This window comes from Stenella coeruleoalba (genome assembly GCF_951394435.1).
Source record: "Stenella coeruleoalba genome assembly, chromosome: 17".
Lineage (NCBI taxonomy): Eukaryota > Metazoa > Chordata > Mammalia > Artiodactyla > Delphinidae > Stenella > Stenella coeruleoalba.
In genome coordinates, this window is record NC_137163.1 from 2,874,101 (window position 1) to 2,886,464 (window position 12,364).

At 45.5% G+C, this 12,364-nt stretch overlaps 1 protein-coding gene across 13 annotated transcripts in view; it reads left to right on the plus strand.

The window, feature by feature from the left end:
* Positions 1-12,364, plus strand: part of PTK2 (protein tyrosine kinase 2) — a gene marked incomplete at its 3' end in the record, with an annotated part of 253,282 nt that overhangs the window by 206,144 nt on the left and 34,774 nt on the right. For 12 of the 13 annotated variants that reach the window (XM_079902116.1, XM_079902122.1, XM_079902124.1 and 9 more), the window contains one exon: positions 9,208-9,319. In XM_079902116.1, coding sequence (XP_079758242.1) covers positions 9,208-9,319 — 112 coding nt within the window. Of the gene's footprint in view, positions 1-8,633; positions 8,689-9,207; positions 9,320-12,364 lie in introns of those variants that run through there. The other variant, XM_079902117.1, reaches the window with a different exon arrangement.

Below are 12,364 nucleotides of genomic sequence, written 5' to 3' on the forward strand. Positions count from 1 at the left end.
CAGTTAATTCTTTGGTAGATACTGTGGCGAGGAGACCGCAGTAAAACCCCTTGAGTATTTGCCCCTTTGGAGTTTATGTTCAAAGATAGCGTTTCCCAGCAGTGCTCTGTGTCATTAAGGTGTTTGTGCCATTATAGGAAAAGATTGTCAGTTTTATCTCAGGGAAACATTTTAAGTTAACGTGTGGCCTATTAAATCCCTTTTAGACAAATGAGGGTAATAAATAAAATTATTGATTTAAATTTTGTACCCTAATTTTTGTATTTTTCTAACTTTTTATTGACATGCAAAGATGTGAACCTATAAACATGCCAAGAAGTAAACAGCTCACTGAATTTTCACAAATTGGGCCCATTCCTGTAACCAGCATCTAGAACAAGAAAACAGCACTGCCTTCACCCCAGAGACCCACGAGGGGCCCCTTTTCCAATTACTGTTCCCCCTCCAGGGATAACCACTCACCATAGACTGGTTCTGCCTGGTTTTGAACTTTATGGAAACGCTGTAATGCAGTGTGTACTTTTTTGTTTATGGTTTATTTTGCTCAGCGTTTAGTGTGAGATCACCCATGTTACTCGGGTAGTTGGACTTCACTCGTTGCTGTATGTGTCCCATTTGTGAATATACCATAGTTTATCCCTTCTACTATTGGTGGAAATTCAGATGCTTTTCATCTTGGGGCTCTCAAGACTGCTGCTGTAGGGACATAACAGAAGTGTCATTGGGTGAGCGTGTGTACAGGAATGTCTGGTGGATGCGTATTCAGGCGTCCGCAGGTGGGCGCGGCTTTAGCTTTATGTACTGATAGCGCCTGTTTTCCAAAGTGGATGCACCAATGCGGTGTCTCCAGCAGTGACGAAAGCTCCTGTTGCTCCAGCCATAGTTTTTTAAACCCTTTGGAAATCGATCCTTGTTTCTAAGCATGCCATTTTCACATATGAAGGGTAGGTTAGAGAAAGAAAACATAACGTAAGTGGTATGTAAACAATTTACCTGAGGTTTTCTATTCTAAAGATCACTGACTTAGTAAGTGTCTGCCTGGAAGGCCCTCTGACCCTGAGCGCTTTAGGAAGCCCTTTGGACCAAAAGCATGCTCACTAGGAGCCAGTCTCCATCCTCTGCCGTCAACCTCAGAAATTACAGCATTGAAAACCAGCACTGACTGACTGCTTTCTGCTGCCACACCTGTGCCGTGAACTTTCACACATTATTTCATCTGAATCTTCACGGTCCTGGGAGATGTAGGTAATATTGTCATCATCAGTTTACAAATGGGGAAACGGAAACTGAGGTTAGGCAGTTGAGTGCTGGGGTCACAGAGCTGGGATTCAAGGCAAGCTCATCTGAGTCCAGGACACAAGCTGTCAACTGTCACGCCCTACGCTTTGTTTGAGCCATGGCTAGACGTTAGTAAGTGCTCTGATTATGATTTCAACTAGTGGGCAAGTTGTTAATATTGTTCAGTTAAAAAAGAAAAAGAAGAAAGAAAAGGGAAAAATACCATACTGTTACAAGGAATTCCTGCAGCTGGTTCTCTTACATTTGCTTGAGTGTCAACCAGAGAAAGTCCCCCAACAGAATGGCAGTGTCTCTGGCTTCGGCACAGAGGCCCCCACCCAAGGGTTTTGATGGGTGACATAGTTTCCACGTGTTATCACTGTTTTGCTGTCACATCTTGAGTGTGTTGCATTTGGCTGCAGTGGCCCTCTGTAATCCCAGAGTTAGTGGCAAGCAGCTGTGGAAGTTTTCGGCGAGGCTGAGTCTCTCGAGGGGTACAAGCCACGCCAGTGTGCGTCGGCCGGCGTCCGCACTTGCCTGCTGTGTACTCGTCCTGTACCCGTAATACGTAGCCTTGTCTCCAGCTTGGGTCTGGGGGGAGTTGTGGATGTTGTTTGCTTGTTATTATAACCTGATATCGTCGTGTTTGCTTCTTAACTTTATCATACAAAGCTGGCCGTTGAGAAATCTCTTTGACCTAAGTTGACCTTGGGTGAGTGACTTAGCCTCCCTGGGAGAGCAGAGTCACAAATCCTACCTGTCCTCTAGTTTTCAGGATTAAATAAAATCATCTAAAATGCATTTAGTTTTCATGCTCGTGGTGGGTACACACACTTGTGGCTGCTCTGGTAGTAGTAGCAGTAGAAACAAAGCTTTTTCTGAAGATCCACAAGGGACCTGGAGGTCTTAGGTACCGAAAGTGATCAGTTACTGTTTAAAAAAAAAAAACTGGTTCTTCAAATGTGAAAAGGGTAGCTATTATTATCCAGATACCAAAATGCAAGGCACATCTTTTTGACATTTTGTAGATGTCTTATGGACATCTTGTACAGGCTTTTTTTTTTTGAGTCCTTTTTGATTCTTCATTTATCTTAAAATGTGAACTCTAGATTTGATTAATAACATGAGGTTACTTGTGCTTCTTCGCTGTGCTTTTAAAGTGGTTTTGTATCTGCTCCCCAAATTCCTTTCAAAGGTGGTGTCTAAATTCCTCCTTAGTCATCATGTCGGCATTTTCCTTCTCACTGCCGTCCTGTTGGGTCTTGGTGTCATCTAGAAGAGTAACCTGTTTCTCAGTTACCCCTGTATTTACATCTTAAAATGTTTGTTTGGTTTGGGACCTTAGTCTTCCCGGTAATAAAAAGTAAATAGTAAATCTAAATTCCATGGGAATTTAATGTAAAATTTAAATTGTTTCCACTAAAATTTATGTCATAACTGTTTCTTACCTGCGGGTAGCTCTTGCCCTTCGTTGGACCCCCCCCTCCCCCCCGCACACAGATGTTCAGACCTTTACAGGTGCATCTCTACTTTAGCTTCACCTCCAGAATTTGGTTTTATGTGAAGTAAACAAATTTCCAGCGAGATTTAAACTTAAATTTCATAAAAATTAGTCCTTTATACTTACATGGCTTCACAGGTCATTTTCACGTGATTACCTTACTGATTTCACAATAATTCTTAAGGGTGAGATACTGTTGCCCTTTTCACTTCAGGAACTTGAGGCTCAGAAAAACCCTATGACTTGCCCGGATTGTGCAGCTGACAAAGGGTGGATCCAAGACCCTGGGCCCTTTTCTCCGAAGTCCAGGACCACTGCTTTTCTCGGTCTCTTTACCACCGTATGCCGCCCCCCACTGAATGGGTTGCTGGCTGCCTCCACCCCCTGTACCTCCCCACGCTCTGCTCACTTCCCCTCCCTTGTCTTATTTGTAAGAGAGGACTTTGACTAGATGAAGTTCACACTTCAGCTGTAATTCACATATTTACTATTTGAAGGTTGCCCTCAGAACCCACAGTGAAATCCTCAGACTCATCCGGTAGCTGCTGTAATTCCTTCCCTTCAGTCCTGTTTCTGGCACCATTTTCCTTCTCTCTCTAGTTGTTCTTCATTCCCCTTCCCTAAATTTTGTCTCCAGGGTTATTATCCCTGAAAACATGGGGGAAGAGTGGAGTAGACATGAATGTCTGTCCTCCCCTCTGGACAGTGAAGGACCAGAGGCTGTAGGTGGCCCATCCCTCTTCAGATTACAGAGGGACATGGCGCCAAGGTTGATGCAGGGATGCAGGGAACGAGTGAAGCAGCGCTGGCTCCGTCTCAGCCCAGTCTCTGGGCACCTGAGCTTAGATGGGAGGGAGCAGCAGCCCCCGTGGCAGCGGGTCGGTTCTCAGTGAAGAGAGTTTGGCGCTGAGAAGCCACTGGCTTACCTTCTGCACCTCTTCCTCTCAACTCCCCAAATTTGCATTTTAGAAATACCTTTTGCATTATATTTTTGGTGATTGCCTCAAGTATTACATTATACATCTTTAACTTTGCACCATCTACTTAGAGTTAATAATTGTATTTCACTTAAAATGTGGAAACTTCATTTACCACCACCTTAGTCCTTTTTGTTCTAGATGTCGTGTGTATTATATTCATATATGACAGTAACCTCATAAAATAAGATTACACTTTATGTTTTTAATAGTATTCTTAGGAAAGTAAGGGGAAAGTCTTTTATATTTAACCCCATACAGTGCTCTTTATTCTTCCCTAAAGATCTTTCTTCCATTTGGTTTTCCCATCTGTCTGAAGAACTTCTTTAACATTTCTTGTGGTGTGGGCCTGTTGATTAGTTTTGGGTTTTTTTTTTTTTTTAATCTGAAAATGAATTGAACTTCATTACACTGGATATAGAACTCTGAGTTGACAGCATTTTTCTTTTTCTTTTTTTTCTTTCTTTCTTTCAGCACCTTAAAGCTTTCTTTCGTTATCTTCTGGCCTCTGTTATTTCTAATGAGAAGTCACTGGCCTTTTAAATTATTACTCTTCTGTATGTAAAGTGTCATTTCTTCTGGCTTCTTCCATGATTTTATCTTTGGTTTTCAGCAGTTTATAACGAGGATGTGCTTGGGTGTGGTTTTTGTTGTATTGATCATATTTGGGCTTCACTGAACCTCTTGAATCTGTAAATGTATGTCCTTGACCATTATTTCTTCAGATATTTTTTCCGCTCCATTTTCTCTCTTCTAAAACTCCAGTTCCATGTATGTTAAATCTTTTGATAGTGTCCTTCAGGTTCCAGGGGCTCTGTTCTTTTTCTGTTTTCCCCCAGTCTTTTTTCTCTAAGTTCTTCAGATTGGATAATTTTTATTGATTTATCTTCAATTTTCCTGACTCTTCTCTCATCTCCATCCCACTGATCGTCCAATCCTGTGGAGATTTTATTTCAGATATTTTATTTTTCATTAGGAATTTTCATTTGGCTCTTTTTTATACCTTTAGTTTCTCTGCTGGTGTTTCCTATCTTTTCATTAACTATGACCAAATTTTCCTTTATGTCTTTGAATATAATAATAGCTCTTCAAAGTCCTTGCTTGCTAATTACAACTTCTGAGTCACCATTGGAGTCAGCTTCCTTTAGATTTCTTTTCCTCTTGAAAATGGATTACATTTTAATGTTTATTTGTACATCAAGTGATTTTAGATTATGTTGTGGACATTGTGACTGATAGGTTGCAGAAACTCTGGATTCAGTATTATTCCTCTGAAGAGTGGTTGGTTGGTTGGTTGGTTTTAGCAGGCAGCTAACTTGGCAGGTCTCACATTGCAAACTCCCTCCATTCTGTGAGCTCGAATCCCGATTCAGCTAAGTTCAGCCTCAGCTGGGCTGCCTGGAGCCTGCCCTGTATGTGCATAGTACAGGGGTCAGCTAGTGATTCAGGCAGAATTTATACTCAGAATTTGAGGTACCCCTCCGTGGCTTTCTTCTTCCTGGGATTTCCCCCCTCACTTTCCACCAGCTGTGGTGACCCAAATTCAGTCCTCTGGCTCTTCAAACCAGTAAGACTGGGGCTGTCTTTCTGGCTAGTGGCCATGAAACTGGGGACTCACCCAGTGCCGTTCCTTTCCTCCCAGTGGCAGCTTCCTCCAGAGCCTAACTGCTTTGTGCTGTCACAGGGCTGTTTCTTCTGTCCTAGTCCATAGTTGCTGTCTGCAAGAGGATTGGTCAAATAGGAGCTTCTCGAACTTGCCAGAAATACAAAGAGGTCACCGTTCTAAAGTAAGATTTTAGTAGAAATCACTTTTTTTCAAATAATTTTGAGATGTGTAACACCATAACCAAACAGAAGTGCGTTATTTCCTGCAGTTTGAGATACGTAATAAGTAAAGAGAGATGCAGTTTTGTATTCGTGAAGCGATATGTTCGGTCTGCTGTGCGTGTTTATAAGAGAAGAAGGAGGGAGGCGTGTGCTGCAACACTGGTCACTGCCCACTGCAGAGGTGCCGTCCCAGCTTTGTCTCAAGCCTTGTTTTCTACAAAGATACCAAGGGGGGTTGTTGAAGGGTCAGCTCCATTCCTTTGTGGTGAGGCGATGTTGGGTACTTAGAAGAGATCGTGTTTCAAAGCTGGCATTCCCATGAACTTGCCAGAACAAGCCATTTCCCTCGTGGCTTTTTTGTTCATCCAGTTTCTTGCTGCTCTTTCTCTGGATGTTTTTCAAATTAGCCTAAGTAGCTATGAATCCAGACTGATTTTCTGTCCAAAGCAAATTTTGTGATGTCATCATAAAATTATTATGTTTAGGTGATCAAAGTCCAATCTTTTTAAAAAAAGTTTTTCAAGCATAGAAGAAATGTAGTTTCGAAGAAAAGAATAGTATTACTATAATCATTCTCAGGAAAAAAATGCTACAGAAATGAAATACATTTAAAAAAAATAAGGCAGGTAAAAGTACAGAACTAGATAGCATTTACTTAAAAGTCTTACTGGTTTTTTTCACCTACTTTATTTCTCCATCCTAACAGTGGATAGGACAGGCAGTATCATTCTCATTTATGAAGGAGGACACAAGTTGAAATGGGCCCAGCTGCCCAGCTCAGAAGGTGCTGCTCATAGCTGGTGCCCTTTCTGCTGGGACAGCGGGAACAGCTGGTCACCCACTTGGACTGATCGCCCCTGTCTACTCTAAATCTTGTCCGTGTTGGAGATTTTCTTCTGAATCTTAGCTTGGTACTGGAAACGAAGACGCTATTAGACCACTTTATTGCTCTCCATGAAAATACCTTAGAAGTAAGATCACATCTTGTTGCTCCAGAACGGAAATTTAATGAGCCCTCTCCATCAGCTTGCGGAGCCCGGGAGACCAGGTTCCACAGGGAGTGCCACAGGCCGGGAAGGGTCAACGCGTGCTTGCAAGTTTTTTTGTCCTTTACTGTGTGAATTGATTACTTTGATGACTTTTTCTCCTAAAGTGAGGGAAGTAGTGATAAAAAATAAAACTAACGTTAAATAAATACTCCTTTTCCCTCTTCCCAGTTCTCTTCCTAGATGGGGCTCGTGGATAAACAAAGAATGATTCTTACATGTTCTAACGTTTGTTAAATGAAAAGTCTTATGAGCTCTTATAGTTTTTTCTCTGGTGAGTTTGAGACTTAGAAACCACCATCCCAGGAAGAAGCATGAGGGCTCATTGCCAGTTCACATTAGGCAGCTAAAAGCTTTCAAACAGAATGTATTGCTACTAAAAATACTTGGACTTTGGGAAAATATGTTTAAATTTGACCTCCTTGACACTCTGCACATTCCAGTGTTTTGCTCTGGGTTCCTCAGCAGCTGTAAAGAGGAAAGTTCAGAACTGTCTCCATGGGCACTCTTACACCATCTATGGAAGAGCCTTCCCATCGTAAAAACAGATACTCCAGGAGTTATTTATGTTCTGCACTACTGTGAGCAACAAGTTATGCTTTCTCCACAGCGTTTTGACATGTTAGTTTTTGGTATGATACTGAGGAACTCGCTTCCCGGTTACCCCTGCGTTCCGTGTTCAGTGGTAGCAGGTGATGAGGGGCCGAGAGGGAGGCTTCAGACAGTGAATCAGTGGGTCAGAGGACAGTGAGTGTGGGCGGAGGGTAGGGCAGGTGGAGCCCAAGAGGGTCTCCTTATGCAAGGGCCCTCCCATGACCTATCTGGAGGTGTTTGTGGGGAGCAGTAACCTTCAGGTCAGGGTGGCCCAGTTCACAAAACAGCCCATGTGAAATAAATTGCCTTCGTGAGACCTATTTAAAATAAGTCCCATTGCCTTAAAGAACCCGTCACGCTTGGCCTCCTCATAGCTTGCCTTTGTTTTAATGATTTGAAGAAGTTAGAAATAAGGACGATTTTTTTTACTTGATTTTTTTCCTGATTGTTATGGACTTTTTAGTTGTTTAAAACTACGCAATTTTTGGAAATTCTGACTTGGAGTCTGTTACTTGTTTTGAGGGCCAGGTGATTGAGAGCGGGGCGCTGAGAAGCTCCTAATCGGAGGCAGCCCTCTCTCAGGCCAGGGGTCTGTCTGAACCCCTGCTCCCAGCGGCCACCCTCCCGGCAGCCTGCACCCGTCCCCTGTGAGGCACGGGGAGGTGGTGACCGGTCTTCCTCACCAGCCAGTGCACGTGCTCGGCTGATGGTGGCTTCGCTCTCCTGTCATCACTAAGGCAGACTGTGGTCCGGGGTCTGTGCTAGTTCTGGGCGCGTGGAAAGCGGCAGCTCTCAGCCCATTGTGGGCAAAGGCCAAGCAAACAGGCTGTCGCACGCACTTGACCTGTGAATCGTGGGACCTGGGGCCAGGTTCCCAGCAGCGCTGGCTCCGCGTGCATCTGGCCAGCCTCGGGGGTGCCGCCAGAGCCTGCATGGTGTTGAAGTGTTGTGCTGTTCACTCAGCCATGGCCGTCTAGACGGAGTGAGAAGAAGAACGAAATCATATTTTGAGGAGGGGGTTGCTTTTCTTTAAAGTGCTAATGTGGTCATGGAGGGAAACGTTCCCTTTCCTTAAAAAACAAAACAAAACTCCCATCTGTAGTAAGGGCTTGCTGACTCAGGGCAGTTACGAGTTGAATTCTGTGTGTCCTCTGCTGCTGTAAATTGCATGAGTGCAGCTGCGTGAGAAACAGCCTGCCCTCGCCTCCAGGCAGCAGGAATGTCTCCTGGAAACAGTCGAGCCGAGCCGGATTCCCAGATTAGAAAGAAAGGCTCTGGGGCCGCTGACCTCACTCTCTCATGAGCTGCTGGCGCTGGGAGGTTCTCTGCTGCCCTCCACCAGGAGGCTGGGACTGGGAAGCCCCAGGACGCGGCGGCGGGGCGGCGGGCGGGCGGGCAGCAGAGGGCGGTGGCCGCTCCCGCGATGGCCCAGAGCCCAGGTGCGGAGCCCTGAGCGGCCCGGCGGGTAAGTAGCCGCGTGACCCGGTGTGGAGCTGCCAGTTTCAAGCCGGCAGGAGTTTCAGAAGTGCTTGTAGATACTGTTGCGTTTCCTTCCTTCCTGATGAGGCAAAGTGCTGGTTAAAGTGAAAGTTGGTAGGAGGTCGTGAGCAGTGTGGGGAGCGTTGGGCCGCATGGCTGTTTGGTCGGTTGTTGTGCTGCTGTGGTGGCACTGTGAGGGCTGGGTCTGTGCTGTGTGGAGCGCTGCTCGGGATTTGCTCAGGGGAACTCTGCTGCTTAAAGGAAACTGGCGTTCAGACCATCCATCCTGGCCCCCCGTTGGTTTCCCAGCTCCTCCTTGTGTTGCCAGCTGCCCTTCCCTTACCTGAGGCTGTGCCCCTTGCATCAAGGCCATTCTGGAATCCTTTTGTGAAGTTAGAAACCCGATCCTCTTTCCCGCGGGGCTCCTCGGGTCGTCGGGGTGGGGTCTGGTGTGTGCGAGCTCCCCCCGTGTCAGCTCTCCTTACATACTGTGTTGTCTCTCTAGCACAATCCTGGAGGAAGAGAAGGTCCAGCAAGAAGAACGGATGAGGATGGAGTCCAGAAGGCAGGTCACAGTGTCCTGGGACTCTGGAGGGTCCGACGAAGCACCACCCAAGGTAGCAAAGGCCCCCAGCCCGTCTGGCATCATGCCTGTTAACTTGTGCGGTTTATGCTGTAGGCAGCAGCTGCCTGTGGGGAGAAAACCAAATAGCGGGTTATTCTAAGAGGAATCACTGCAACTTCTGTTCCTTGTTCGCCCCGCCGCATACCACCCCAACGTGCACCCGGTTCCCTAATTTGCGTTGCAGCTCTGAGCTGTTCGAAATCATGAGTGATTGGATTAGGCCTGACCTTCCAATCCCCCCCACCCCCCGCCACCGCCCCCTTCATCAGACTTAACTGAGCACGCCCTGCTCGGGGAGGTTTCTCTCTGCTGGTGTCAGGGACCTTCCTGATGACCAGACAGACTATAACCAAGCCGAGAATGCTTTACGTTTTGCTTTATTTTGAAAGGAGTCAGCTTCCACCTGACCCGGTCCTTTTGGGTTTGGTTTGGTTTGGTTTTGCTGAGAACCTGGTGCACATTTTCTGCCTTTCCTCATCTGTGGCGGTGGCTGGGTTGTCAGCGTGGGGAGGTCTGCCAGCAGCACCCCAGCCCTGCCCTGCATCCTCCTGGCCTTCCGCAGGCGGCCAGAGCCTTCCCCTCTTGTTCAGCTGGGCTGGAGCTGGACACAGTTGGCCCTTAAACACTCTTCTCAGATCAGGATTCTTTGTTCTCCTTTTGCTTTTGACAGGATAGTATTTTCACACAGTGGCTTACTTGCCATGAATAATCCAGTTCAGATCATTTTCTGGATGGTAAATAGATGATAGGCTTTTTTGCAGTTAATAGTTACCTGCTACTTGATATTTGATTAGCTAAAAATATATTACAGGAACTATGACAATTCCTTACTTCATTGTCTTTTTGAAAAATGTTCAGAAATCTGTTCACAAAAAGTGCTATTTAAATATTGTACCCTTTTTTTTTATCATGATGCCTGAAATCTGTTTTCTCGGCCATTGTTTTAAACTATTACAGTAAATATTATTACACATTGAAAGTGAACACAGGTGACTGACCCTGTTCCTCAGAATTTTAGAGATGAAGGGTTCTGTAGTCTGGCTTCCTCCACCAGTGGGAAAACTGAGGCCCAGAGAAGGAGGAGGGCCTGTGGTCCGTTCTGTCGGTGTTACTATGGGCTGGTTCGTGCTGAGACCACAACGTTTCTCTGTCTCTCCTCGTGTTACAACAACGACGTCCCGAGCTACCCCCTGAAAAGGTGTGCACCCCAGCATCTGCGGCCTCCACCTTGTACACGGGTGTGCCCGTTTCCTCACTGACTACTGTGGAAGGGTGCAGCACCGGAGAGCCTTGAAGTTAATTTCTCAGGCCTGGAAACCAGGTGGATCTGTTCACAGGTGGCTCTGATGACCAGGTAGATTATCTGCCTGTTCCCAGCCTCACTTTCCTCATCTGTGAAGTGAGGGTACTAGTGTTCCCCACCTCTTAGGGGTGTTGTGAAGACCAAATGAGATGATGCATTCACAGCACTTTTTTTAGTCACAGGAGTGTAAGGAGCTCTACATAGTTGGTGATTGGCACAAATGATGTGCCAATGCTGTGCACAGCTTTCCCCTAAAACTCACAGAATTAACCCTTTCCATCTAAACGTGATTACGTATCTCAATCTGTATGATTTTTAATAATTTTCATGTGGCTGCGTTTTGAAGGCTGTGATATTAAGTTCATGGGCGGAGATGGAGTGGTTAGGCTTCTTTGTTTACAGAGCAAAGGTGAGTTCTGCTTAAATTTTTAAATATCCTCACATTTCTTTCTTTAGGATGTTTTCAACGTGTATATTTTAAGGCTCTTTTCTGTAGTCAGAGATGGTTCTACCCTTCAGAGTGGGTCAGCAGACTATACCCCACTGCCTGTTTCTGTTGATGAACATTTTATTGCATGAACTGCCCCCTAGGCTTGTGTGTTGTCCATGGCTGGGTACCCCCTACACAGACGGACTTGAGTGGTTCCGTTACAGTATGGCTCAAAAAGATGAAAATATTTACTCTTTGGGAATTCCCTGGCGGTCCAGTGGTTAGGACTTTCCCCTAACTGAGAACTGAGAACCCCCTTGGCTTTCACTGCTGAGGGTGCAGGTTCAATCCCTGGTCAGGGAACTAAGATCCCACGAGCTGCACGGCGCAACCAAATAAATAAAATATTTACTCTTTGATCCCGAATTAAAAGGTTGGCAGCCCCCAGATTTTAAAAAAAATTTTTTTTAATTAATTAATTTATTTTTGGCTGCATTGGTCTTCGTTGCTGTGTGCGGGCTTTCTCTGGTTGTGGCGAGCAGGGGCTACTCTTCCTTGCGGTGTGCAGGCTTTACATTGCGGTGGCTTCTCTTGTTGTGGAGCACGGACTCTAGGCGCACGGGCTTCAGTAGATGCGGCATGTGGGCTCAGTAGTTGTGACTTGCAGGCTCTAGAGCGCAGGCTCAGTAGTTGTGGCGCACGGGCTTAGTTGCTCCGCAGCACGTGGGATCTTCCCGGACAAGGGCTCAAACCCTTGTCGCCTGCATTGGCAGGTGGATTCTTAACCACTGCGCCACCAGGGAAGTCCCCAGATTAAAATTTTAATGGATAGAGGGAATTCCCTGGCAGTCCAGTGGTTAGGACTCAGGTCTTCCATTGCCAAGGGCCCAGGCTCAATCTCTGGTCAGGGAACTGAGACCCCACTGAGATCCCACAAGCTGCGCAGTGTGGCCAAAAAAAAAAAATTTAATGGGTAGAAGATCACCTACATTAGTATATATATGCAGATGCTCGATGTTTTCATTTCTAATAATGTAAATATTGGTAGATATATTCCAGATAAGTAAAGGCTTGTGGAGTCCTCAGTAATTTCTGAGAACGTAAAGGCGTCCTGAGAATAGCTGCCTCAGCATAGTGTTTCTCAGCCCTGATCAGACCCAGCATTCCATTTATATAAAAAAATATTTTATAATACCCCGTTTACTAATCCTGAAATAAAATACATAGGTTATAAAATGACTTAATAATTTCAAGATACCAACACAGCCAAGAGACTGCGAACTGTACAAGAGAAATAAAAGTAA